The sequence below is a fragment of the Stomoxys calcitrans genome, chromosome 5, assembly GCF_963082655.1.
Source record: "Stomoxys calcitrans chromosome 5, idStoCalc2.1, whole genome shotgun sequence".
NCBI lineage: Eukaryota > Metazoa > Arthropoda > Insecta > Diptera > Muscidae > Stomoxys > Stomoxys calcitrans.
In genome coordinates this window covers 72800412-72827793 of record NC_081556.1, presented here as the reverse complement: position 1 = coordinate 72827793, position 27382 = coordinate 72800412, and the positions used below count along the sequence as shown (strand labels likewise).

General features: G+C 38.9%; 1 protein-coding gene across 1 annotated transcript; it reads right to left on the bottom strand.

Annotated features, from left to right (window-relative positions):
* Nucleotides 1–6211: 6211 nt before the first annotated feature.
* LOC106081338 (23 kDa integral membrane protein-like) lies at nucleotides 6212–15111 on the bottom strand. The gene is made up of 4 exons (XM_013243225.2): nucleotides 15014–15111; nucleotides 14252–14425; nucleotides 6771–6935; nucleotides 6212–6680 (listed from the first exon to the last, which is right to left on the bottom strand). The coding sequence occupies exons 1-4, from the start codon at nucleotides 15071–15073 to the stop codon at nucleotides 6396–6398; spliced, it is 684 nt and encodes a 227-aa protein (XP_013098679.1). The 5' UTR covers nucleotides 15074–15111; the 3' UTR covers nucleotides 6212–6395.
* Between the last annotated feature and the right edge of the window lie 12271 nt (nucleotides 15112–27382).

The window sequence follows — 27382 nt, the reverse complement described above, 5'->3', positions numbered from 1 at the left end:
ATTAAATTCTCTACCCCAGCGTTTCACGAAGCCATGAGCACCACGTGCTTTGTTTACAACCATTGAGATGTGTTGACGGAAGTTTAAGCATGGGTCTAGAAGCAAGGTCTTTTAAGCTATAGACTACTTCAGGTTGATTGGAACCCAAAAAGTAGCTTCTTTTAAGAGAGGTTATTTTTATAAATGATATGTGTTTGCATTTGAAAAAATTAAGTTCCATAAAGTTTTATCAAGATAATACTTATCTTCAGTATGTTCATCAGAGTTTCTCATCGATCTGAAGATCTTGACATCATATACATACATCAAAATATTTGAGTGCTTTAATGTTAAATGGAGATCGATAATGAACAAACAAAACAGCAAAGGACCAAGATGACTTCCCTGTGGAACACCTGGAGAAACAACAATTGATTTGGTTAACTCTTTGAGTACATCCAGTCAGATATGATCTGATCAAATTAAGTAAAGAGGGACTGAAACCAATAAGGCATATTTTTCTTAACAGAAGGTTGTGATTGACTTTATCAGATGCTTTATCAAAATCGGTATAGATAGTATCCGTTTGGTAGTGTTCCCTAAAGCTATCGTTGACCAAACAAGTAAATTCTAAAATATTTGTTATCGTCGATATTGATTTTCGGAACCCATGTTGGTAGGGAGACAATTTAGAAGAGACTTGATGTGAAATAGTGTCAGTCAAAATTTTCTCTAATAGCTTCGAAATAGCAATCAAAATTGAAATACCCCTGTAATTGGAAACCTCATTGCGATTTCCGGCTTTAAATAACGGCTTTATATAACGGCTTTAAATAACGGTCTAACAACTCCGGCAGATATCCATGATTTTATGAACTGTTGAAAAGTGTACAAAGGGAATATAAAAGTTATGTTATGACTTTTTTCATAAATTTTCATCAACGAGTCTTTTTAAGATGAATGTGTCTTGTCTTTTTATACTCACTACATAAGGATGGGGGTATTTTAATTTTGTCATTCCGTTTGCAACACATATATATATATATTCTTGATCAACTTAAAAATCTAAGACGATCTAGACTTGTCCGTCCGTCTATCTGTCGAAATCACGCTACAGTCTTCAAAAATAGAGGTATTGAGCTGAAACTTTTCACAGATTCTTTTTTTTGTCCATAAACAGGTTAAGTTCGAAGATGGGCTATATCCGACTATATCTTGATATAGCCCCGAAATAGACCGATCCGCCGATTAGGGTCTTAGGCCCATAAAAGCGACATTTATAATCCGATTTTGCTGAAATTTGGGACAGTGAGTTGCGTTAGGCCCTTCGACATTTCTCGTCAATTTGGCCCAGATCGGTCCAGATTTGGAGATAGCTGCCATATAGACCGATCCTCCGATTTAGGGTCTTAGGCCCATAAAAGCCACATTTATTATCCTATTTTGCTGAAATTTGGGACAGTGAGTTGTGTTCGGCCCTTTGACATCCTTTCACAATTTGGCCCAGATCGGTCCAGATTTGGATATAGCTGCCATATAGACCGATCCTCCGATTTAGGGTCTTAGGCACATAAAAGCCATAGACCGATCCTCCGATTTAGGGTCTGAGGCCCATAAAAGCCACATTTATTATCCGATTTTGCTGAAATTTGGGACAGTGAGTTGTGCTAGGCCCTTCGACCTTGACATCCTTTCTCAATTTGGCTCAGATCGGTCCAGATTTGGATATAGCTGCCATATAGACCGATCCCCCGATTTAGGGTTTTTGCCCATAAAAGCCACATTTATTATCCGATTTTGTTGAAATTTAAGACAGTGAGTTGTGTTAGGCCCTTCGTCATCCCTCGCGAATTTGGCTCAGATCGGTCCAGATTTGGATATAGCTGCCATATAGACCGATACTCCGATTTAGGGTCTTAGGCCCATTAAATGCGCGTTTATTGTCCGATGTCGCCAAAATTTGGGACAGTGAGTTAGGTTAAGCTCCTTGACATACTTCTGCATTATAGCACAGATCGGACCAGATTTGGATATAGACCGATCTCTCGGTTTTACATTTTGAGCCCATAAAAAGCGCATTTATTGTCCGGTGCCGCCGCAATGTGGGACAGTGGGTTGTGTTAGGCCCTTCGATATCCTTCTTCAATTTCACTCAAATCGGTTCAGATTTAGATATAGCTGCCATATAGACCGATCTCTCGATTTAATGTTTTGGGCCCATAAAAGGCGCATTTATTGTCCGATTTCGCCGAAATTTGGAACAGAGAGTTAAGTTAAACCCCTCCACGTATTTCTTCAATTTGGTCTAGATCGACCAAGATTTGCCTAAAACTGCCATATAGACCTATATCTATATACGGGTCTATATGGCAGCATATTATAATCCGATTTAACTAAAATTTGACATATTGACTTATGTTAGGCTTTTCGACATCCCTGTTGTATATGGTTCAGATCGGTTTATTTTTAGATAAAGCTAGTAAAAAGATCAATATTTTGCTATACACAATTGAACAATGACTTGTACTTATTAGTATTTGGTCCAAATCGAATCATATTTCGATATAACTGCTATGGGACATAATGTATGCAATTTTCACCGGTTTTTGATGGAAGGTGGTGGGTATCCAAAGTTTGGCCCGGCCGAACTTAACGCCTTTTTACTTGTTTTGTCATGCGTTGTTTTTTTTTGTGATTTTTATACCCTACACCACCACTGTGGTACAGGGTATTATAGATTTGTGCATTTGTTTGCGACGCTAAGAAGGAGAAGAGCTAGACTTTCTGATTCGATTTAACGATGTCCGTCTGTGAATCCATGTATTCTTGTGATTAGATTTAGATATAGCTCCCATGTATATGTATCGCCCGATTTGCACTTAAATGGGCGCAGTAGCTACAATTTTCAACCGGTCTGCACAAAACTTGGCATGGATTGTTTTGTTACTGATTTTAACATATCTGCAAATTTTCATCAAAATCGGTTCAGATTTAGATATAGCTCCCATATATATGTATCGCTTGATTTGCACTTATATGGCCGTAGTAACAACAAATATCGTCCGATCTGCACAAAATTTGTACAGATTGTTTTGTTACTGATCTTAACATATCTGCTAGATTTCATCAAAATCGGTTCATATTTCGATGTAGCACCCATACATATTAATCGCCGGATTTGCTCTTATATGGCCGTAGTAACAACAATTTTGAAACGATCTGTTTTAAAGTCGGTTCATATTAAGATAAAGCTCTCATACACAAATATACTTATATATTGCCCGAATTTATAATTGTAGAGTAGGTGTAGGGTATTATATAGTCGGCTCCGTCCGACTTTTGCCTTTCCTTACTGGTATATTTCTAGTGTTTCTTTTTATTTGTCCGTGTTTGTGTCCATTAGAAAAGTGTAGGTTTTTTGTATATTTTTGTTGTTGGACACTTGATAGAATACGGTTCATTAAAGAGCAACAGAAAAATGCGGCTATATAAAATAAAGAAATAAATTGTTGTAGCAGTCTGATTTGATTTTTAAAGGACAGTAAATCAGAAATATTTTTAATTATTTTACTACCAAAAAAAATCATATAATTTTTTCCCTTATGAGCATACATATATATATATATATATTCCATTTCTGATGCATCGTGTACAACTATAGCTGAAAGCGTAATTTAAGGTAAATTCAAATAATTTTTTTTTTTTATTTTATAGTTACTTCAATAATTGGTTATTTTTTGGTTTTAATTTTAGGCATCCGTTGTGACAAATTAAAATACTAATTAATAAAACTAAAATCACGAGCAACCATGGCTTTTTGCAGCAAATATACATCCAAATTGACTCGAATAATTGCAAACACGAGTCGAAGAAGGCGTTCGGCCGGGCCGAACTTTGGATACCCAGCACCTCGGGTATATATGTAAACCACCTTTAGTAAAATCCGTTGAAAATGCGTACCTTATGCCCCATAGCAGCTATATCGAAATATGTTCCGATTTGGACAAAATACTAACAAGTACAAGTCATTGTTCAATTGTCTATAACAAAATATTGGTCTTTTTAGTAGTTATATCTAAAAATAAATCGAACCATATATGACACGGATGTCGAGAAGCCTAACATAAGCCACTATGACAAATTTCAGTGAAATTGGATTATAAATGCGCCTTTTATGGGGCCAAGACTTTAAATCGAGATATCGGTTTATATGGCAGCTATATCCAAATCTGGACCGATTTTGGTCAAGTTCGAAGAGCCTAACACAACTCATTATCCCAAATTTCGGCGATATCGGACAATAAATGCGCTTTTTATGGGGCCAAAACCTTAAATCGAGAGATCGGTCTATATGGCAGCTATATCCAAATCTGGGCCGATCTGGGCCAAATTGAAGTAGAATGTTGTAGGGCCTAAGACAACTCACTGTCCAAAATTTTGGCGAAATCGGCACAATGTAAATGCGCCCTTTATGGGCCTAAGACCCTAAATCGGCGGATCGGTCTATATGGCAGCTATATCCAAATCTGGACCGATCTGCGCCATATTGCAGAAGTATGTCAAGGGACTCACTATCCCAAATTTAGGCGACATCGGATAATATATTGGCCTTTTATGGGGCCAAAACCTTAAATCGAGAGATCGGTCTATATAGCAGCTATATCCAAATCTGGACCGATCTGGGCCAAATTGCAGTTGAATGTTGTAGGTCCTAAGACAACTCACTGTCTAAAATGTTGGCGAAATCGGCACAATGTAAATGCGCCCTTTATGCACCTAAGACCCTAAATTGGTGGATCGGTCTATATGGCAGCTATATCCAAATCTGGACCGATCTATTGCATATTGCAGAAGTATGTCAAGGGACTCACTATCCCAAATTTCGGCGACATCGGATAATAAATTCGCCTTTTATGGGGCCAAAACCTTAAATCGAGAGATCGGTCGATATAGCAGCTATATCCAAATCTGGACCGATCTGGGCCAAATTGAAGTAGAATGTTGTAGGGCCTAAGACAACTCACTGTCCAAGTTTTGGCGAAATCGGCACAATGTTAATGCGCCCTTTATGGGCCTCAGACCCTAAATCGGAGGATCGGCCCCTTGACATCCTTGATGTCAAAGGGCCGAACACAACTCACTGTCCCAAATTTCAGCAAAATCGGATAATAAATGTGGCTTTTAAAGGCCTAAGACCCTAAATCGGAGGATCGGTCTATGTGGCAGCTATGTCCAAATCAGGACCGATCTGAGCCAAATGTAAATGCGCCCTTTATGGGCCTCAGACCGTAAATCGGAGGATCGGCCCCTTGACATCCTTGATGTCAAAGGGCCGAACACAATCCACTGTCCCAAATTTCAGCAAAATCGGATAATAAATGTGGCTTTTATAGGCCTAAGACCCAAAATCGGAGGATCGGTCTATGTGGCAGCTATGTCCAAATCAGGACCGATCTCAGCCAAATTGACGAAGTATATCGATGGGCCTAGCATAACTCACAGTCCCAAATTTCAACAAAATCGAATAATAAATGTGGCTTTTATGGGCCTAAGACCCTTAATCGGAGGATCGGTCTATATGGCAGCTATATCCAAATCTGGACCGATCTGGGCCAAATTGAAGAGAAATTTCGAAGGGCCTAACACAAGCTACTGTTCCAAGTTTCAGCAAAATCGGATAATAAATGTGGCTTTTATGGGCCTAAGACCCTAAATCGCGGATCGGTCTGTATGGGGGCTATATCAAGATATAGTCCGATATAGCCCATCTTCGAACCTGAACCTGCTTATGGACGAAAATAGAATCTGTGCAAAGTTTCAGCTCAATATCTCTATTTTTAAAGACTGTAGCGTGATTTCAACAGACAGACGGACGGACATGGCTAGATCGTCTTAGATTTTTACGCTGATCAAGAATATATATACTTTATAGGGTCAGAAATGGATATTTCGATGTGTTGTAAACGGAATGAGAAAACTAATATACCCCCATCGATCGGTGGAGGATATAAACATTGTATTCTCATTACTAGGCCATTAATGTACACAGCAGCCCTCGTATATCCTATGAGATCAATATATACAGCCTAGCTAGGTTCGCAAATAAATCATCCGTCTGTATAAAACGATACATTATTTAACTGAAATTTGGTATGTGAACTTCTTACAAGCCCTCGGATACTCACACATAATTCGGCTTACAATGGTCTTAAAATATTTAATGCCCCTCCAGTTTACTTTCTTCGGTACAAAATTTGTCCCATTGTTATATTTCAAACAAATGTCTTTTAGCAAAAATACAATTAATTAAATTCTTTATACGCATGAGTATTACGTTGCCGTTGTTTACACATTTGATATGCAACACAATGTTACTAAAACACCAATGATATGATGGTTATCAGGACAATCGATATTTATCTTGTGCCATATATGTACGTATTGTCCGAAGTGCGTATGCCCTTCTTGAAGTAGCATGCTAAGATTATGGCCACATGTTCTACGAGCGCCATTCCAATGCAAGAATATCGAATATTGTTTATATTTGAATGCAAGATATCCATTATTTTACTGCGACAACCACGCTTAAATTTGTAAATATTTGCGTCACATTCTCCTGTCATGGAACCACAGCAGGAACTGGGGACAGTTACGTTGTTGTACGTATAGTCCAGATAACTATTGAGACCACAGCATTGTACCTAGGGATGAAATGAAGACAAAGCCTCGTGAAACAAAGATGAACTCATTCAAAAATATACCACAACCGTCGTAGCACTCGCATTACTTACTGCTATTTGAAAAGAGTTTATGGCATATCCATTGTCCAGGCTTTTCTTTTCCCATATATGAGTTACACTCTCTTCGACAGTTCGGATTATTTGATCTTCTTGCACGAAGAGGCATGCAATCAAACCAATTTGCAGAAATAGAACGGTTATCATACCAAACACATACTAAAGAAAGTTTGACAAGAAATTAATTAACGTTTTTAAATGATATAAAAATCTATTAAAATTACATTTTAATGCTATTTTTGTACTCCCTTCCCCAAGAAAATGATGAAGTTTCTAGGCATCGTATCGCCTATAAACTTCATCGTTTTCTTTTGAAATTGAATCAAATAACTATAGCAAATATATTTTATTTAAAGATATTTTATTTAAAGATATTTTATTTAAAATTCTTATTTTTTTACTCAATACCATTACCATAACCCTTTAACTTCTTCAGATCCAACAATAATAGTTAACCAGCTCCGCCCAAAAAAGTTATAAACAAGTAAAAAGGCCGACTTTGGATACCCACCACCTCGGGTATAAATGTTAACCACTTTTCGTCACAATCCGGAGAAAATGCATCATTTATAAACCCATTGCAGCTATATTTAAATATGGTCCTATTTGGACCGAATTCGGCACGGACGTCGAGTGGTCTAATAAATGCAATTCACTGTGTAAGTTGTTAAAACAGCATATTGGTCAATATGGCAGCTGTACCAATCCCAAGGCAGCCGGTTGTACGCACCGGATTGACCCGATGGAGCCCGCATCGGCAAGGGCTGCCGCCTCAGTGTACGTGTTCGTCTTTTTTCGTCATGGAAAAGGCACATCCCGGAGTGCCTTCTCCGTACGCTTCTGGTCTGTGCCGGGTACATTTCCGATCTTGCTCTGGCCTCACTTCACTACGGGAGTATAGTCATACTCGTTATGTCGCAAGGTGCTGTGCGACTTTAATGCGCATCACACTTCATGGCATTCTCCCCTAGGTAACGACCAGCGTGACATAGCAGAGCAGATTGAAAGCTGTACGTGTTCGTCTTTTTTCGTCATGGGAAAGGCACATCCCGGAGTGCCTTCTCCGTACGCTTCTGGTCCGTGCCTGGTACATTTCCGATCTTGCTCTGGCCTCACTTCACTACGGGAGTATAGTCATACTGGTTATGTCGCAAGTTGCTGTGCGACTTTAATGCACATCACACGTCATGGCATTCTCCCCTAGGTAACGACCAGCGTGGCATAGCTTTGGCAGAGCAGATTGAAAGCTCCATGTTTTGCACGGTGAATGAGGATGCCCCCACTAGTATTACGAGGAGGTGTAGCAGCTCGCCAGACATCTCTATTGCATCCCCTTATCTCCTAAATGACGTATCCTGGCAAGCCGTCATCTCTTTGGGGTCAGACCACCTCCCCATAATTCTCACCATCGACCGACCACCCGACTTCATAGAAGGTCGATTGGGCTGGCTTCAGAGAGTATACCAATGGCCGCTTCAGTGAACTGCCACCCCTCTCTGATGTGCTAGTGGCCGAGAGGAAATTCCGAGACATCATTAACGCAGCAGCTCGCTTTATACCAGCCGGTCGAATATCCCAAGTGCGGCCCAATTCCCGGCGCGATAACCCCAGAATCATCAAGCTGAATCTGGAAATAAACAGGGTAGTCAACGAACAAAAGCGGAATTTGTGGCTGGAACACTTAGAGCGATGTAACTTAGGCACCGGTGTGGGCAAACTGTGGTCTACTGTTAAGTCACTCTCGAACCCCGATAGACGGACCTCAGTCACTTTTGGCGAAATAACCGTGACTGATCCGAAGAGATACGCCTGATTGTTCAACCGTCAATTTATTGTGCATCCCGAGACAGACAGGTCAAGGAGGAGAGCCATTCGCTGTATTCGTGGTCTCCGAGTCGATGAACAGCCATCACAATTTACCGTGGGCGAAGCTCGGAATGTCATCCGTGGCGCGAAATCTTCTAAGGCGTTGGGCCCCGACGGAATCTCTACATTGATTTTGAAGAATCAGGATTCACCTGGCGTTGAGTACCTTACCACTGTCCTCAACCTGTCTTTGAATACTCTGATCCCGCTACTGAAGCCTGGAAAAGTCCCGAGTTTGGGGGAGTCGTACAGACCGATCTCCCTTCTCTCACCAGTGGCAAAGACGATTGAGGCATTACTCCTCCCGAGCCTCGTAGGAGAATTTCAGCAGCTTTATATGCCATCACCGCACACATTTGCCGTGGCTTCAATCAGCCCAGGCCATGTGATAGGACGGTCCTCGTGGCACTGGACCTATCGAAGGCATTCGACACGGTCAGCCACGCCAACACGTCCCTCCAGCCAGGTCTGAAACGATGGATCGCGAATTATATGTGTGGTCGCCAGTCATTTGTGGAATTTAGCGATAAGAAGTCGAAGCACCGTTGAGTGAAACAGAGTTCCCCAAGGTGGTGTGATATCTCCGGCACCGTTTAACCTCTACCTATCCTCGATTATCATATGCGAACGATTGTACGATCATGGCATTAGGCCCACCACCCATTGATAACATCTGCGATAGGTTGAACGTCTGCCTCAGCGAACTTGCCTCTTATTTCGCTGCAAGAAATCTGAAGATATCCGCTACCAAATCTTCAGCCACATTGTGCACTACAAATACGCTTGAGGTGAATATTGAGCTGACTGTGATGGTCGATGGAGAAATGATTCCGACCATCAAGTGTCCCAAAATACTTGGCGTCACATTTGACAGCTCTTACACATTCTCCCCACAGGCCACAGCAATCTGTGATAAAGTCAAAACTAGAAACAAGGTCCCCAAGTCACTTGCTGGCAGCACTTGGGGTGCAAACAAAGAAACCTTGTTGACCACGTCAACTTTGTGACACGCAGTGGCATAATATTCAAATCTGTCAGAATGCCGCCCTCCGAACTCCGACGGGCTGTCTCCTCAGTTCTTATTTGGACCACCTCCATCAGGAGACAAAGATCCTACCAGTGCGAAGACATTACTACATGCTATTTAAGCAATACCTTTTGGGCTGTTATCGCAGAGATCATCCAAATCATCATCTTGTGGATAGATATCCACCGCCCAAAAGCCTTAAGGTAGATCTACATGATCTGGAGCGTGAGGTTCAGCGCCACAAGAGAGAACCTCTAGATCAAGCGGCATATCAAGCAGGTCTAAACAACATTCATGCAGATGCGGTAATTGGCCACCGGGTGAATGTAGTCCTTGGAAAACGACCGCCTCCCATTGCACCAGAAGAAATCGACCTCCCCCGGCAAACCAGAGTAGTTCTGGCTCAATTACGTTCCGGCAGATGCAGCCGCCTCAATTCCTATAGAGCTAGGATTGATGCCGACGTGCAATGACCGCACGATACTCGTCACCTATTTAACTGCCCGGCCAGACCTATTCGACTCAGACCCAGCTCCCTGTGGACGCACCCCATCTTAGTCGCAGAGTTCCTGGGCCTTGACACTCAATCAGAATCCAGCAGACGAGAGATAGAACTTAATAAACTGCTACAACAACAACAACCAAAATATAGACCGATCTGAATGTCGAAAAGGCTAACATCGATCACTATGCCAAATTTCAGCAAAATCGAATAATTAGTGTGCCTTTTATGGGCCCAAGATCTTAAAACGGATTATAGCTCTATACGGCAGCTATATCCTAGTACAAACCAATGGGGGCCATATTGAATGCGGATGTCGTAGGACCTAACACAGCTCACTATGTCACATTTCAGCGAAATCATATAATAATCGCTGCATTTATGGGTCCAAGGACTAAAATGGGGTGATCGGTATATATGGCAGATACATCCAACTATAGACCGATCTGAACCATATAGAGAACGGATGTCAAAAAGCCTAACATGAATCCTTGTGCCAAATTTCAGCAAAATCGAGTAATAAAAGCGCCTTTCATGGCCTCAAGCCCCTACATCGGCAGATCAGCATATATGGCGGTATTCAAATATAGCCCGATCTTGACCATACTACGGTGCGAAAGTCGAAAAGCCCAACACATAACATGTTGTGTTGGCATGGGCGGAGCGATAAGGACCACGCCCACTAGAGCACTGGAGACTATTCTAGATATACGACCCATTGACATACAGATTGAGTGTGAAGCGGCCACTGCGGCTATGAGACTTAAGGCGATGGGAGAATGGATTGAGGATGGGAGCAGCTCATACCATCGCGGTATAATTGAGGCGACGGTAGGAAACCTGGAAGGAAGGGAAGAAATTTCCCATCGGATACCTGAGGTAAACCTTGAGGTTGAGTGCGAGGAACTACTGCCAGCGACACACTCTTGGATTGACGGAACCCTAGTATTGCCATCTGGAAGATCATGTTAAACGGATGGATCAAAGCAAGAGGACAGAGTACACATTGAGAACCAAGGAACAGAGATCTGTTCTAGACTGCCTGACCATAATACGGTCCTACAGGCAGAGATCCAGGCGATATCGGAATGCGTGAGGTGGTGTGGTGCTAACGCGAGGACGTCGAGTGTGAACATCTTTACGGACATTAAATTGGTCTTGCAGTGTAAGAATGAGATTAAAGCCTTTTTCTCAGCGTGGCAAAATCCGCTTTGTTTGGTAAGGACGACGATTTGGCCGTGAAGGCCAAAGGACTGCCGTCAATAAATTTGGTTAACCCGAAGCCTTTCGGGTTGACGCAGTCCGAGTTAAGGGAGTGGGCGACGAATGCGCATGCAACATTGTGGGACAGCAAAACGATCGGTAGGACAGCGAAAATCCTATGGGAGAATCCAGATCGTGAGAAGACGAGGCTATTACTGAAAGGAAGTAAGAAGGAGGTCAGTATAGCTATTGGTATCATAACGGGACAGATAAGAGTACGAGCTAACTTATATAAAAGCGGTGCGGCAAGTGATAGCATGTGTAGAGACTGCGCGGAAGATGGTGAGACGTTGGAGCATTTCCTTTGTCGTTGCTCGGATTTCGCGTCTAACAGATACCGGCCCTTAGGTGGAGACACAATACCAGACGTGAACCAACTTAGGGGCGTGGGATGGAAAACAATTAAGGATTTTGTAAGTAGCACGGAATTCCTAACTTAAAATTTTCTTTTTAGAGGTTACTTTATAGTTTTTGGAGCGCTCAACAAGCCGATTATATGTATGCCTATAGTAGCATGGGGCAGATTAATATCTGCACCCTCTTTTCAACCTAATCTAACCTAACGCATAACATTGTGCCAAATTTCAGCTAAGTCGGATAATAACCTTACCTAATAACATAATCTGCCTATGGACAAAAAAAGAATCTGTGTAAAGTTTCAGCTAATTATCATCATTTTTAAAGCCTGTAGCTTGATTTCAACAGAAAGATGGAAGGGCGGCTGACGGAATTGGCTAGATTGTTTTAGATTTTTACGACGATCAAGGATGTGTATACTTTATAGGATCGGAAATGGATATTTCGAGGTCCTGTCAACGGAATGACAAAAGGAATATACCAATAGGCTCTGAAATTTAACATATCATCGGGTTAACGTCTCAACTATTCTCATTCCAAACTTCAGAATGACATCTATATAACCGCCTATTTCAACTGCGTGCTGTAAAGTTTAGATTATAATGCGGCTTTAGACTTGGTAAATCCACCTTGAACCAGGTGGTTCAAGGTGGAGAAGGACAAATCAACACCTACCATCTCTTCGTTGACTACAAGGACGCCTTCGATACTCCTTTACGATCAAAGGTATTTCAACCCATGTCTGAGTTTGGTATCCCTGCAAAATTTATAAGACTCTGCAGGATGACACTTGCTGATACGCGTTCCTCAGTAAGAATAGGAAAGAATCTCTCCGAACCATTTAATATCAAACGAGGTTTCAAACAAGCAGACAACCTATCGTGTGATCTCATTAATATCCTGTTGGAGAAGATTATACGAGATGCAGCTGTGAATAGATATGGCACACTAATCACAAGAGAACACATGCTACTTGCCTATGCCGACGACTTCGACATCATAGATCGGTCACCGGAAGTAGTAACTGCAGCCTTTGAAAGAATCGAAAGAGAGTCAGTGAAAATGGGTCTGGCAGTAAATGGAGATAAGACGAAATGGATGGTTTCAACTCCCAAAAAGCCTTGCACAACCGAGCAGATAAAGAAAATGGAGAAAGTTGGGAACCACAACTTTGAGACAGTCAGTAACTTTATCTACCCCGGCACCGCCGTAACCGAAACGAATGACACCAGTTTTGAGATTAAGCGAAGAATAATACGGGCAAACAGATGCTACTTTGGACTAAGTAAGCAGTTTAGAAACAAGGCCATCTCTCGACAGACGAAGACTACACTTTACAAGACACTGATACTACCCGTGCTGTTATATGGTTCTGAAGCATGGGTACTTGTGAAAGCAGATGAGGCAGTGCTTGGAGTATTTGAGAGAAAGATTCTTCACAAAATATATGGACCAGTTTGCGTTAACGGAGAATATAGGCGACGAATGAACCACGAGCTGTATGACGACGATAGCATAGTTACACGCATCAAAATACAACGGCTGCGTTGGCTAGGTCATGTTGTCAGAATGGATGAAGAAGCTCCAGCAAATAAGTCTTTTGAAAGCAAACACGGTGGTACACGTAAACCGGGAAGACCAAAAGCCCGATGGAAAGATCAAGTTATGGGAGACACCTCGAAACTTGGTGTCAGAGATTTTAGAATGAGCGCAGAAGATCGAGGCGCTTGGAACGCTATTCTACGTTTGGCTAGTGGAAGAAATATTCTGTCATAGCCAACTAAAGTAAGGAAGTAAGACATAATATACAATCTAGATGATACGATATTTGTTTTATTGACAGACCATTCTTTGCTCAATGGCTAGTGAGTTTATTTAAAAAGAAAGATATTCGTTGTGGAGTTCGATCATAAAGTATGTTTGCCTTATATATGGCTGGAAAATGACAACCGGCTATTGTTGGTGAACTCAACCACCTTAAAGTGACAAAGTGATGTTTGCTTATCGTTAACTTCTAAGGTTAATAAAACTTTCAAACAAATGTAGTCACCCGCTTGAATTTTAATATAATATGTAGGTCGTTAATAATGTAGGTCGTTAATAATGTAGGTCGGACGCAGATACGTCCTTATAGAGGTAAGGTCAATTTGGCGATTTAAGTCCTAAAATCTCAAATTTTTATCCGATTTCTATAAATGGTATGTGAAGGAAACTTGTTCAATCTAACACCAATTTCTAGTTCAGTACATATGGACCAGCCCCGTTACAAGCTATGGTTTTTGAATCCTCGAAAGCCATAATCATTATTTTAATTGGCTTAAAACATAACACCCAAATAAGGTGAACTAATTTATATTATTTTCTACCAGATTCCGTAGTTATGGGTAAGGCACGGCGGATCTTTAAACAATTTTAATTTTTATGGCCTGCTTCCATTAAAAAATATGTATGGACACTTACTATTGAGGTACACCAACCACTTCCACGTACAACTCCACAGCAACCAAAGAATGCAACCACGAATGTAATACAGCCAACTAGAATAATCACCACGGGCATGCTAAAAATATTTGAAGACTTTTCGAGCTCTTTCAACAATATTGAACCCATTATAATCAGAAGGAGGCCACATATCTGAAAATTAAATAACAATGAAGTACTGTATTCTCATTCTTCGACACAATTGAACATGAATGTCTTCTAGAGTATTTTAATTATTTATGGATATTCAAGTTTATGATATTGTATAACTGATCCAAATGTATTCGTTTAACTGCTGGAGTAAAATAGATAAATTGTTTTCTGTATAATGCAGCTACAGGAATCAAATGTAGGAAAATTGATCAGAAATTTCGAAAAGATATAAAAGTGCATGCTTCTCCCAAAAAATCTCAATGATATATACATACCAAATATGATTTTTTTTTTAAGAATGTTAAGAGAATGTTGCACTGGAGGAAATCAGCATATATATTTTACATCAAATTTATTATCAAAAAAAGTAATCGTGAAAAATCATATTTTCTCTGTAAAGCACAAAATTATAAATAGATTATGATTTATCATTTTCCTTGTAATTTGTTTTTGGATTATTTCAATGTTTCGTGTTATAATCAACAATACCATGTCTCTGTGTTAACTATTCATCTAAACCACAGAGAAGTATATAAATAATAGTCACACCAAGATATAAGGATGCTGGTCATATTCAATTCTTCTTACCACACAAAATATATTAAAAATAAACAAAAGATATTTAATAAGTCTTGTACCGCAATCCATTTTTCCGATTTATAGAATAGGTTGTGTTAACTCGCCAAAAACTTGAATAATACTGCGATTATATGCATGAGATGATATGTTTTAATATTAGAAAGATCTTGACGCTTATGTCCCATTTCACTTCAAAGAGTACAAATATACGAGAATATATTTTATCTAATCTTAATAGATTTTATTAATCCATGTCGCAGATTTGAATATACTTGGAGCCGCTTATTGGTTCGGGTTGTATGGTTTCATAACTCGAAATAATAACGTGTTTTTTGATTATTGATTTGTGTACTCTGTAACTCGCAATAAGCGATTACTCAAAATAAAGAAGCTAACTTTAATTCTAGGTATCTATTTAGTAACGGACACAATCGCTCAATATCAATTCCGATCGCTGGCCGATTTTCTTTTCATCTTCACAAATGACTCTCAACTTTTTATTTTTTGAGAAATCCAATCAATGAACTTAGCACCATTACTTTTAACATTTCAAAGATACACCTACTTGTAAGGCGTTTATGGGTATTTAACTGAGGTACAACCTTGTCCTTGCTAAGAATGAATGTCTAACCTTCAGCTATATTTTGACCATCAATAAAACATTTTAGTCGCACGGTCAAGGACATATTAACCTATCATTTACGGTAAAAACTTTCTAAAATTTTTCACAAAGAGAATTTTTTTAATAGATATCTTTAAATTTAGTTGTCTGAATCGACTTTCACTGAAATCCATAGCTTTCGTTCTTGGGCCAAAAAAGTGGGATTCGAAAAATTTAGTGACGATTAAATAATAAACTAGAAATGTATCTTGACTGTCGGGTTTGTTCTGATGACCGCAATCTTAAGAATTTTCAAAACCCAAATTTTATTTATGTTCCAAAATTTGTTTATGATGATAGTATTTTCCTACAAAATATTGCATTATACATATATTTTAGATTTTTTTTATTCACGCAATTTTTTTTTTGGCTTTGCAAGATCGCGCGTGCACCGAATTATGTCTGTCGGAATAATAAACGTTGGTGTGGCAAAAACGGTGTATCATTTTTTATTTCATCATCATACGATTCCAAAACCTAATAGGAACCAATATTGATAATGTGCATAATAATTCTGCAAGTGCAAAAGGGGAATCATGGTCACAATCCCTACAAAGGGTGACCTCACACAGTTCAAAAACTGCACTCATAGAGAAAAGTTTGCTGAAAATAGCAAACACTGTCTGCTGAATATTAGTAGTTAATTTGGCTGCTATTGTAGCAGTAGTTCTGCTATAACAGCAGTAGTACTGCAATTTCAGAGTAGCAGGCTTGCAGGCTAGTAAATTATTAAGGGGATGTTAGAAGAAACCAAGTAAAAGCGTGCTAAGTTCGGCCGATGCCGAATCTAATATACCCTCCACCATGGATTACATCTTCCCGGCATCTCTTCTTAGGCAAAAAAGGATATAGGAAATGATTTGCTCTGCTATTAGAGCGATATCAAGATATGGTCCGGTTTGGACCACAATTAAATTATTGGGTTGCCTAAAAAGTAATTGCGGATTTTTTAAAAGAAAGTAAATGCATTTTTAATAAAACTTAGAACGAACTTTAATCAAATTTATAATTGCCATTTTGTTCGATAACCTTTTGCCATCTTCCTGGCAAATTTAGTATTCCACGCTCATAGAACTTCTGGCCTTTATCTGCAAAAAACTGAAACTGGCTATAAAAACTGCGATTTTATAGCCTCATCATTGCCGAAAGTTTTACCATTTAAGGAGCTCTGCAAAGATCGAAATAAATGGTAGTCTGATGGTGCAAGGTCAGGGCTATATGGTGAATGCATCAAAAGTTCCCAGCCAAGCTCACTCAGTTTTTGGCGAGTGACCAAAGATGTGTGCGGTCTAGCGTTGTCCTGGTGGAATATGACACCTTTACGATTGACCAATTCTGGTCGCTTCTCCTTGATGGCTGTATTCAATTTGTCCAATTGTTGACAGTAAACATCCGAATTAATCGTTTGGTTCCTTGGAAGCAGCTTAAAATATACCACACCCTTCCAATCCCACCAAACAGACAGCATAACCTTCTTTTGGTGGATATCAGCCTTTGAAGTGGTTTGAGCTGGTTCACCACACTTGGACCATGATCGTTTTCGACTAACGTTATTGCAAACAATCCATTTTTCATCTCCAGTTATGATTCGTTTTAAAAATGGATCGAATTCATTGCGTTTAAGGTGCATAAGGTGCACAAGCGTTGATTCGGTTTGTTAAATGAAATTCTTTCAATACATGTGGTACCCAAATATCAAGCTTTTTCACCAGTCCAAGACTTTTTATGTGATAATGAACGGTATATTTAACTTCTCTCCTATCTCACGCTCAGTTACATGACAATCCAATTAGATTAATGCTTAAAATTTGCTTAAAATTTGTCAACGCCGACTATATGAAAAATCAGCAATTACTTTTTGGGCAACCCAATATATGTTGGAGACCTGTGTAAAATATCAGCCAATTCGAATAAGAATTGCGCCCTTTGGGGGCTTACGAAGTAAAATAGAGAGATCGATTTATATGGGAGCTGTATCAGGCTATAGACCGAGGATCCTGAGAGGATCCGTCGTACAAAATTTCAGGCAAATCGGATAATAATTGCGACCTCTAGAGGCTCAAGAAGTCAAGATCCCAGATCGGTTTATATGGCAGCTATATCAGGTTATGAACCGATTTGAACCTTATTTGACACAGTAGTTGAAAGTAAGAATAAAATACGTCATGCAAAATTTCAGCCAAATCGGATAGGAATTGCACCCTCTAGAAGCTTAAGAAGTCAAGTCCCCAGATCTATTAATATGACAGCTCTCTAGAGGCTCAAGAAGTCCAGACGCAAGATCGGTTTATATGGCAGCTATATCAAAACATGGACCGATTTAAATCATACTTAGCGCAGTTGTTGGCAGTGATACCAAAACCCCACGTGCAAAATTTCAGTCAAATCGGACGAGAATTGCGCCCTCTACAGACTCAAGAAGTCAAGACCCAAGATCGGTTTATATGGCAGCTATATCTAAACATGGACCGATATGACCCATTTACAATCGAAACCGACCCATACTAATAAGAAGTATTTGTGCAAAAGTTCAAGGGGCTAGCTTTACTCCTTCGAAAGTTAGCGTGCTTTCGACAGACAGACGGACGGACGAAAATGGCTAGATCGACATTAAATATCACGACGATCAAGAATATATATACTTTATAGGGTCTCAGACGAATATTTAGAGTAGTTACAAACAGAATGACGAAATTAGTATACCCCCATCCTATGGTGGAGGGTATAAAAATAGAAAATATATAAAATTTAAATAAGTGTCTCAGTGGATGTTTAAAATCACCACTGAATGTATACTTTCCATAACCTTTTTATACCCTCCACTATAGGATGGGGGTATACTAATATTCGTCTTAAACCCCATAAAGAGTATATATTTTTGATCGTCATGACATTTTAAGTCGATCTAGCCATTTCTGTCCGTCTGTCTGCCTTAAGCACGCTAACTTTTGAAGGAATAAAGCTAGCCGCTTGAACAAATACTTCTTATTAGTGTAGGTCGATTGGAATTGTAAATGGTCCATGTTTTGATATAATATATGGCTGTTATCTCGTATCTTGACTTCTTGAGCCACTAGATGGCACAATTCTTTTCTGATTTGGCTGAAATTTTGCATGAGGTGTTTTGTTATAACTTCAACAACTGTGCTAAGTACGGATGAAATCGGTCTATAATCTTATACAGCTGTAATATAAACCGATCCGGGGTCTTGACTTCTTGAACCTCTAGAGGGCGCAATTGAAATTTTGCATGTAGTGATTTCCAAAAACTGTGCTAAGTGTGGTTTAAATCGTTCCTTAACCTGAATAGCTGCCAGACAAACCGATCTTGAATCTTGACTTTTGAGCCACAAGGGGGCCCAATTCTTATCCAATTGGCTGAAATTTTCCATGACGTGTTTTGTTATGACTTCCAACAACTGTGCCATATATGATTCAAATCGGTTCATAACCTGATATAATTGCCATATAAACCGACCTCCGACTTCTGACTTCTTCTGGTCTTTAAAATTCAATTCAATTATGGTCCGTCCGAATCGGACTATAACTTGATAAAGTTACAATAGCATAGCAATTCTTTTCTTTTATCCTTTGTTTGCCTAAAAAGAGATACCGGGAAAAGAACTCAACAAATGCGATCCATGGTGGAAGGTAAATAAGATTTGGCCCAGCCGAACTCAGTACGCTTTTACTTGTTTCTTTAAATTTAGATACAAAAGGCCATGCAAGTCATGTGCACATAATAATAACAAAAAATTCGGGCTATCTCAGCCACATTCCGAAATGTATACCAATGGATGGATCACGAAACTTCTTTACAGTAATATTCCACAAATTTAAATCATCTCTTCCAACAAAATTTCAAAAAAATACCTAAACACCTATCAAAACACTAATCAAACAGGCGAATTTTTCAGCAGATTTTTGTACTTAAAAGAACAGATTTTGTTTGCCAATATGCTGACCGAAATGTTTGTTAAAACAGCAGACCTATGTTTGCTGAAACAGCAGTTATGTTTGATTTCCCATTTTCAATAGACAAAAACTGTTGTTTTTGCAATTATTTTTGCTGTTTTTAATAACAATTTGGTTGAGTGTACTTAGCGCGAATGTTGGGGTCCTCAAGGGGATAAAGTAGTCATATCGAGGGATCTATTTAAATGGGACCGATAAGGCCAGTTTGCAATCACCAACAACCTACATCAATAAGAAGTACGCGGGCAAAATTTCAGGTAACTAGCTTTACCCATCCGGCCGCTATCGCGATTTCCACAGGCGGACGGACGGACATGGCTAGATCGATTAATAATGTCGAGATGATCAAGAGTATATATACTCTATAGTGTCCCAGATCAAAATTTCGAGGTGTTACAAACGGAACGACCAGATTAGTATGCCCCCATTCTATGGTGGAGTGTTTAAAAACACAACAACAAAAAATTATTTTTCTTTAAATATTTAATCAAATACAAACCTAAGAGGTTCATATTTCATAAAAAATTCATGGGGTGAACTCTGTATGATCTTTGTATTTGGTTTGTTTTATTTTGAATGATCCTAGAAGTATGCAACAAATATAACTTAGCATTGTTGCAGTTTTATGAGCACACATTCTTAAACCGGGTATTCTAACTTGTGGGTTTTAAATGCACTTTTAGTTTTGGCGGTTTTTAACTAACGAAAACTCAAAAAGATACGTCCTTGTGCCAAAAAAGTACTAAGTGTTCACTTGCTATATTTTTATCGTTGTTTACAGGTTTATTTAACAGATTTTGCTTTTCCTTGATGATCAAAACGATAAGTAGTAGATATTTAATGGCGCAGTGAAACAATTTTAAAATTATGAGCCGAATCGATGGCTGGGTGATCAAAGCAAACTACCTCCACATTTTTCATTTAAGGCCGGTACTATGTTTGGGTTTCACGTTGAAATTCCATTTGTTTCGCTATAACTAGCTTGTCGCCTAGGGAAAATTAACATGTAGTGATGCCCAAAAAGAGCACATCTACAGTCCTGTGCACCATATCGTTTTCATACACAAATAATCACGAGATTCCTAACACAAGTGTTTGTAAGTGTTAGTAATCTTGGTAAAAAATAAGTGTTTGTGGAAGCATAATAAAGAAAGTATTATATAAATATAAATAAACTTCCAAAAAAGAATTTTTTACAGCAAGCTGTTATAAATAAAAAGTTTGTAGAAGAAAGTTGTGCATATTAAACTTATACATCTTCTGTCAATGAAAATACATAGAAATTTTATAATTATAACAAATAAAACAGCTATTCCTTTATTTAAATAGTTTTATGATTTATTATTTAAGAAGGGGTGTATTTTGGAAGATACTCCATGTACATGCAATTGCGCATGTTCGACACATGCCTGATTGGTTATTAGGTTAGGTTGAAAAGAGGGTGGGGATATTAATCTGCCCATAATCATGGCACTATGGCAATTAACCTAAGCCAGTAATCGGCTTGTTTTGCTTTCTATAAATTGGTTATCATCATATTAATTTATTATACAAATAGCAATATTTTAGCAAAAAAAAATCCAACATCCATCAATTATGGTTGCCTTATAAAATCAGCGAAAAAGCAGATTTCTAAAGTTTTTCGTCAGACAAGAGCATAGTACCAGCCTTTATACGAAAAATAATTCGTATGCAAACGCCCTTGTACAGGTAAATTGTTACCATCCCTGTCTGTAACTGTGTAGGGCCTATCGAGTGTGGTTTATCGAATCTTTAGTTTTGATCTGCAGTTTTGGTCTGGGTGATATATATACATATGTATATGGAAGCTAAATATAAATCTGAACTGATTTTGAAACAATTAAACATAAATGTCACCAGCCTAAAATTTTGCCAATTTTTGGTGTGAATCGGTTAACAACACCACATTTTTGCAAATTACTCAAAATTGGACTAACATTACATGAGAACCAGATTTAAAACTGAACCGATATCAACCAATCTCGTTAGATATTATGGTAGTCGTAGATGAAAGCGTTATGCATATTTTTGGTAGGATTGGACAATAAATGCGCTTGCAGTGGTTCTAGAAGTAGAATCAGGCGAAATATTCATATGAAAGCTATATCTATATCTAAATCGATTTTTATGATATTTACCAGTAATGCCGAGATCCATATGAAAATCATTCCTGCCAAATTTCGAGTGAATCGGTCAACAAATAATTAAATTATTGCAATGGTAGTCCAAATTGGACGAACATACATATGGGAGCTATATCCAAATCTGAACCGATTTTTCCAATGTCAATAGGCTTCGTCTCTTGACTAATTAGGTTAGGTTAGGTTTAAGTGGCAGTCTGCCATCTGACTCACTTAGACGTTTTCGTCCATTGTGATACCACAGGAATAGAAGAAGGAATATGCCTCCTAGTTCCTGCCCGTTGAACCATCCAGATCACTTTAAAAATCCCAATAACTTGCGAATGTAAACCTTCGCTAAATCAGACAGGTTCTCAAAGAAATAAGAACCTAAAGTGGAACCGCTTCTGACTGCTAGTGCGGGACACACACATAGAAGGTATTCTATAGTTTCTTCTTCTTCGATGTCCTCACAGCTTCTGCAAAAGTCATTGCTGGCAACCTACAGTTTGTCAGCATGTTTTCCAATTAGACAGTGACCTGTCATGACGAACACAACGACTGAGACGTCTGTTCTAGCCAATGACAGGAAAGCAGTAGACCTCTTCAAGTCTAGATTAGGCCACATAGTTTTGGAATGCTCACAGCTCCTCTTTGTGACCATCTATTAATCGTTGTCCTTTGGGCCTGGTCCCTACATGTAGCTAGATGTACCCAGTATCCCTGGAATGTGTAAGGTAGTTCCAAGTCTCGCAACTCGTCCGCTTTACAATTCCTTGGGATATTTCTGTGACCGGCCCCCAGAGCAGGTGAATTTTGAACTGTTCAGCCTTCTCGTTGAGAGATCTGCGATAGTCGAGGGCGGTTTTTATGTTCAGAAATATGTTCTCCAGGGATTTAATGGCAACCTGAGAAGACATTTATGCCAATCGTCGTTATGACATTATATCTTAGCAAGGATCTCCGCTTAATACACACTGTAGTGGTCGGGTAATCTTTTGGATATGACCAGTTCTAGATCTTTAAAGTTCACCCCAAAGCCCACATGGTCGTCTAGTTTGGAGCCATCCGTATAGAAGTTCCAATCGGTTCTATCAGGAATAGTGGTACGATACTTTTAATCAAAAAGCGGCTCAGGTAGGGTGTAATCCACACTACCTGGAACATCGGATTTGTATCAAGGATAACACAGTGTCCATAGCCGCCACATGACCAAAGAGACAACTGCCTTAACCTCACGGCAGTGGTCGCCGCAATTTGTCTAGCCACAGTGTCCAGAGGCATTATATGTAGCATTAAATTCAGTGCATCAGAAGGTCCTCAGTGCGGCTGTGATGCACAAACAAGCCATCCTCTGGATCCGGTTGACTATTGAACAGAAGGTGGGGTTTTGATGCGCCATCCAACAGACATTCTCTCTTCCCAAGGATACAGGTGTCACTCTTGGCAACTTGTATTTCCTGCTGAATAGAACTACTTCTGTCTCACACGGAATTATACCTAGACCACTATCGTTAGCCCACTTTGCTGTTGCACGTAGAGCTTCCTGAAGTATATCTCTTAGAGTGCTGGGAAATTTTCCCCTAACCGCAATTGCCACGTCAACAGCATACGCGACCACTTTTACACCTTTTTCTTCCAGAGACAAGAATATATTGTTAATGGCTACATTCCAAATTAGATGGATCTAAATCCACAGATACCAAGCCTGGAGTGAGGTACTGTACCATTTGGTATGGCAGCCATGTAAAAACTTCTTCCCAAAAAGACGTATTGTACTGGGGCATGCCATTCGGACTAGGCTATAAAAAGGAGGTGCCTTATCATTGAGCTTAAAACTTCAATCGGACAGCACTCATTGATATGTGAGAAGTTGCTCCTGTTCCTTAGTGGAATGTTCATGGGGAAATTTTAAAACATTCTTACGGTAGTGTTAATGCCTATAAACTCCACCTTCTTCGGAATTCAAGTCGGTTTTACATTATTGAAAGCACCCTAAATATCAAGAAATGCTACAATTGTATGTTCCTTGACATCGAGGGAGCCCTCTATGTAGGCGACTAGGTATGCTCTTTCGCCATCGTGTGGTATGCTTCTTCTGCTTTTGGAATGAAAACGACTTGGTCCTGGCGGCTTAAAGGAGTCGAAACTTTTTATCGCCCAAAGGATTTTCGGCTCTGACCCTATTTCCCCAATAACCTCCGATGCATGCGTATCAGTGAAGACCTCTTCTGACGCCACGTTGTCCGTTGGAGATTTTCCCAGGAAATGTCTATCAACGAGTAGTTCCAATGTTTCCTCACTAGACATTGTCCACACGTTCTCAGATTTTTGAATATATCCCACCGTAATAGGTTTCGAGGATAGGATCATCCTTAACCTAGAGGCCTTAGATGTATCCTCCATGGAGCTGCAGAACTAAATCCAGAATTTATTCTAAGCCTTTCTCTGCTGGCCCTTATATTTTCTTAGCTCAGCCTTATAGATATATATGATGCCCTTGTGACTTTGGCCCTGTTGAAGAGTTTTCTGCAGCCCTTCCTTTGACCAACCAGTTCTGGGGCCCCTTGGCTTGACACTAGGACATGATGACACAAGCGAGTTATTCCGGGCCTTCGTGATCCGCACTCAAAGACTTTACAAGAAAAATTTGGTGAGAAATGAATTCCCTCTCTTGTTTCTGTTGAAATAATGTTTTTCTTTTTCGTCTCTGAATAAAATAATAGGAAGAAATAGAATATGCGTCAGCTGCAGCGATGTTGCAGAAATTTGTTATCATCACTATTGCTAAGAAGGTCTTTCTTTCTAGTAAACCCCACAATTTAGGTTCAAACATAGGTGATTTTTAATTAAATGAAAGACGTAGTTTTCATCCGATTGCGACGAAGTTTTTAGCTATTGATTGTTAGGAACCCCTCGTCATTGCCCAATATTGTCTAGATAACACACAAGGTTTTTGTCATATAGACCGATCTCCCGGTTCAAGGTTTCGGACCCACAAAAGGTTTTTTTTCTACCTAATATAAAAGATATTTGGCACAGTGAGTTATATGAGAGTCATCAATTTATCTGATATGGTCTATATTGGACTATATTTGGATTCATCTGCACATACACCGAGCTACCGAATCATAGATGGTTCATAGAAGAAGCATTTTCCATCTGATTTCGAGGATATTTGTTTGCAATTTTCCACAAAAGCTTTTTTCGTCTCTCGTGTTATCTTCTTAGTTGTTTTGACGAGAAAGTTTGAAGTTTCAAGTATTTGTCTATAGTATCTTAATATCCGCATATTTCGATATTCAAAAAAGAATAACCTGCACTTAACGCATATCAAATAATTTGAGATCTTGCATTTAAGGCCTTTAATTATATTTAAAATGTCAGTTCCTTTATTTTAAATTATGTGGTATGGAACATAGAGCCGTTGAGAATCTAAATCTAAAAGAAGTTTTCCTTAGAAAACTGCGATCTTTATTTCCTTTCGCTAATATTGAGTCCATTGTGGTCGATATTTTCAAAAGGGAGACAATCGAACTGGCCTATGAGGGAGTATTGAAGAAGGTTCCCCATCTAGATGTTGTGGTTAATGGGAGCGGAATCCTTGACGAAAATATGGTCGACTTGACAATTGCTGTAAACTTGGTGAACCACTTAATTGATATTCAAACTTTGAATCCCATTGCTCCATTATTGCCTTAAGTCACTATGTAAAGCAAAAGGTGGACGTGGCTGAAAAATATTGATTTTCTGTTGCGTAGCCGGATTGATGGCAAACGATCTAAAAGCCATCTATTCGGCCACAAAATTTGGTGTCACTGGATTCACCATATCAATGGCGGTAATTGTTTGTTTTCCCATATCGATTGTATTTTGAGCAGTTAAATATAGAGTTCCAGCATTCTCATTACAATGCAAACACTGGAGTAGGTTTCATAACAATATGCTCAGGTGGTACAGTGACTGCTATGGCAGAAAATATGAAAGCCTCATCCACTATGCCCGAATATTTTCATTTATTCTAAGACAACCCCTCGTCTTTTCAAACATCGGAACACTGAAAATGGTTCAGTATGAATTCTGGAAGGCGGGATATTTGAAAAAGTCGAATGCCCTGTATATTGAACATCGTGAAAATAAACCAGCAACCACCAATCTTTCGCCATGAGAACAAAACTTTTAATTTCTAATTTCGGTATTGACCTAAAGAATTAATACACATAACGAATTAAACGTATTTCTGACAACCAAATCCCTTAATAAAGATACATATTTCAATTCCAATGCAACTGTATAATTTAAGGGGCATTCCTCTACCAATTTTTCATCATCATCTGTTGACTTACGGATAGAGACATTCCCACATTTTTAATGTTGAAAAAATTGTCGACCATCTTTATACCTACTAGAGATGGGCACACCCAGAGAAATTGGTTAGACAAAACAAATTTGATAGTGAAAATGGGACAGCAGTAATTTTTGCTAAAGTTGCAAGCATTGCTGTTTTCATCTGGTAAAAAGCCTATAAGTTTCAAAAGTATTTTTTCAAAGTATATCTTATCTTTTAGCATTAGAAAAATATGGAGAATATTTTGATCAAATTTTCTACAGTTTAATAATTTTTAAAATTTCACATAACACACTCAGAAAAATGTGTTAGTAAAAAAAAAACAAAAATGTTTGCTGAAACAGCAGAAGGTTAGGTTAGGTTAAAAACAGGGTGCGGATATTAATCCGCCCCATGTTACTATGGACATATACCTAAGCCTGTAATCGAATTGTTTTGCGCTCTAAAAACTCTAAAGTAACCTCTAAAAAGAGGTTACGCTTCTTTTAAGGTAGGAATTCCGTGCTACTTACCAAATCCTTAATTGTTTTCAATACCACACCCCTAAGTTGGTATTGTGTCTCCACCTAAGTGCCGGTATCTGTTAGACGCGAAAGCCGGGCAATGACAAAGGAAATGCTCCAACGTCTCATCATCTTCCCCGCATGCCTTACACATGATTAATCTCCTTCTTACACTGCAAGACTGTTCGGACCTTACCGTCCTGGTTGTTATTGCCCTTATGACAGAAAGTCTGCTGGAAATGCGACAACAGTAATTTTTCGCCAAAACAGCTAACATTTCTGCTGTTTTCATATGGTAAAAAGCCTATTAATTTCAAAAGTACTTCAACAATTTGTGTATTGCATTTTATCTTTAAGTACTAGAGGAATATAGAGAATACTTTGATCTAATTTTCTACAATTTGATAATTTTTAACCATTTCAAATAACACATTCAGAGAATTTTTTTAGTAAAAACCTTAAAAAATGTTTGCTGAAACAGCAGAAAGTCTGCTGTAAATGGGACTGCAGTAATTTTTTCTGGGTCATTAACATTTCAAATATTTTTATATTATCTCTCAATTTTACAAATTTTAAGCTGAATTTAAATAACAGCAGACAAAAAACTACTGCTGTTTTCTTTTAAACAAAAAATTAACGCCCAGAATTGGCAAATTCTTTTTGTACATATATGGCAAATGCCTCAATTTTTGTTTAGAAATTCATGAATTTTGAATTGATTTATGTCTGTTGATATTAAAATAAAAAATT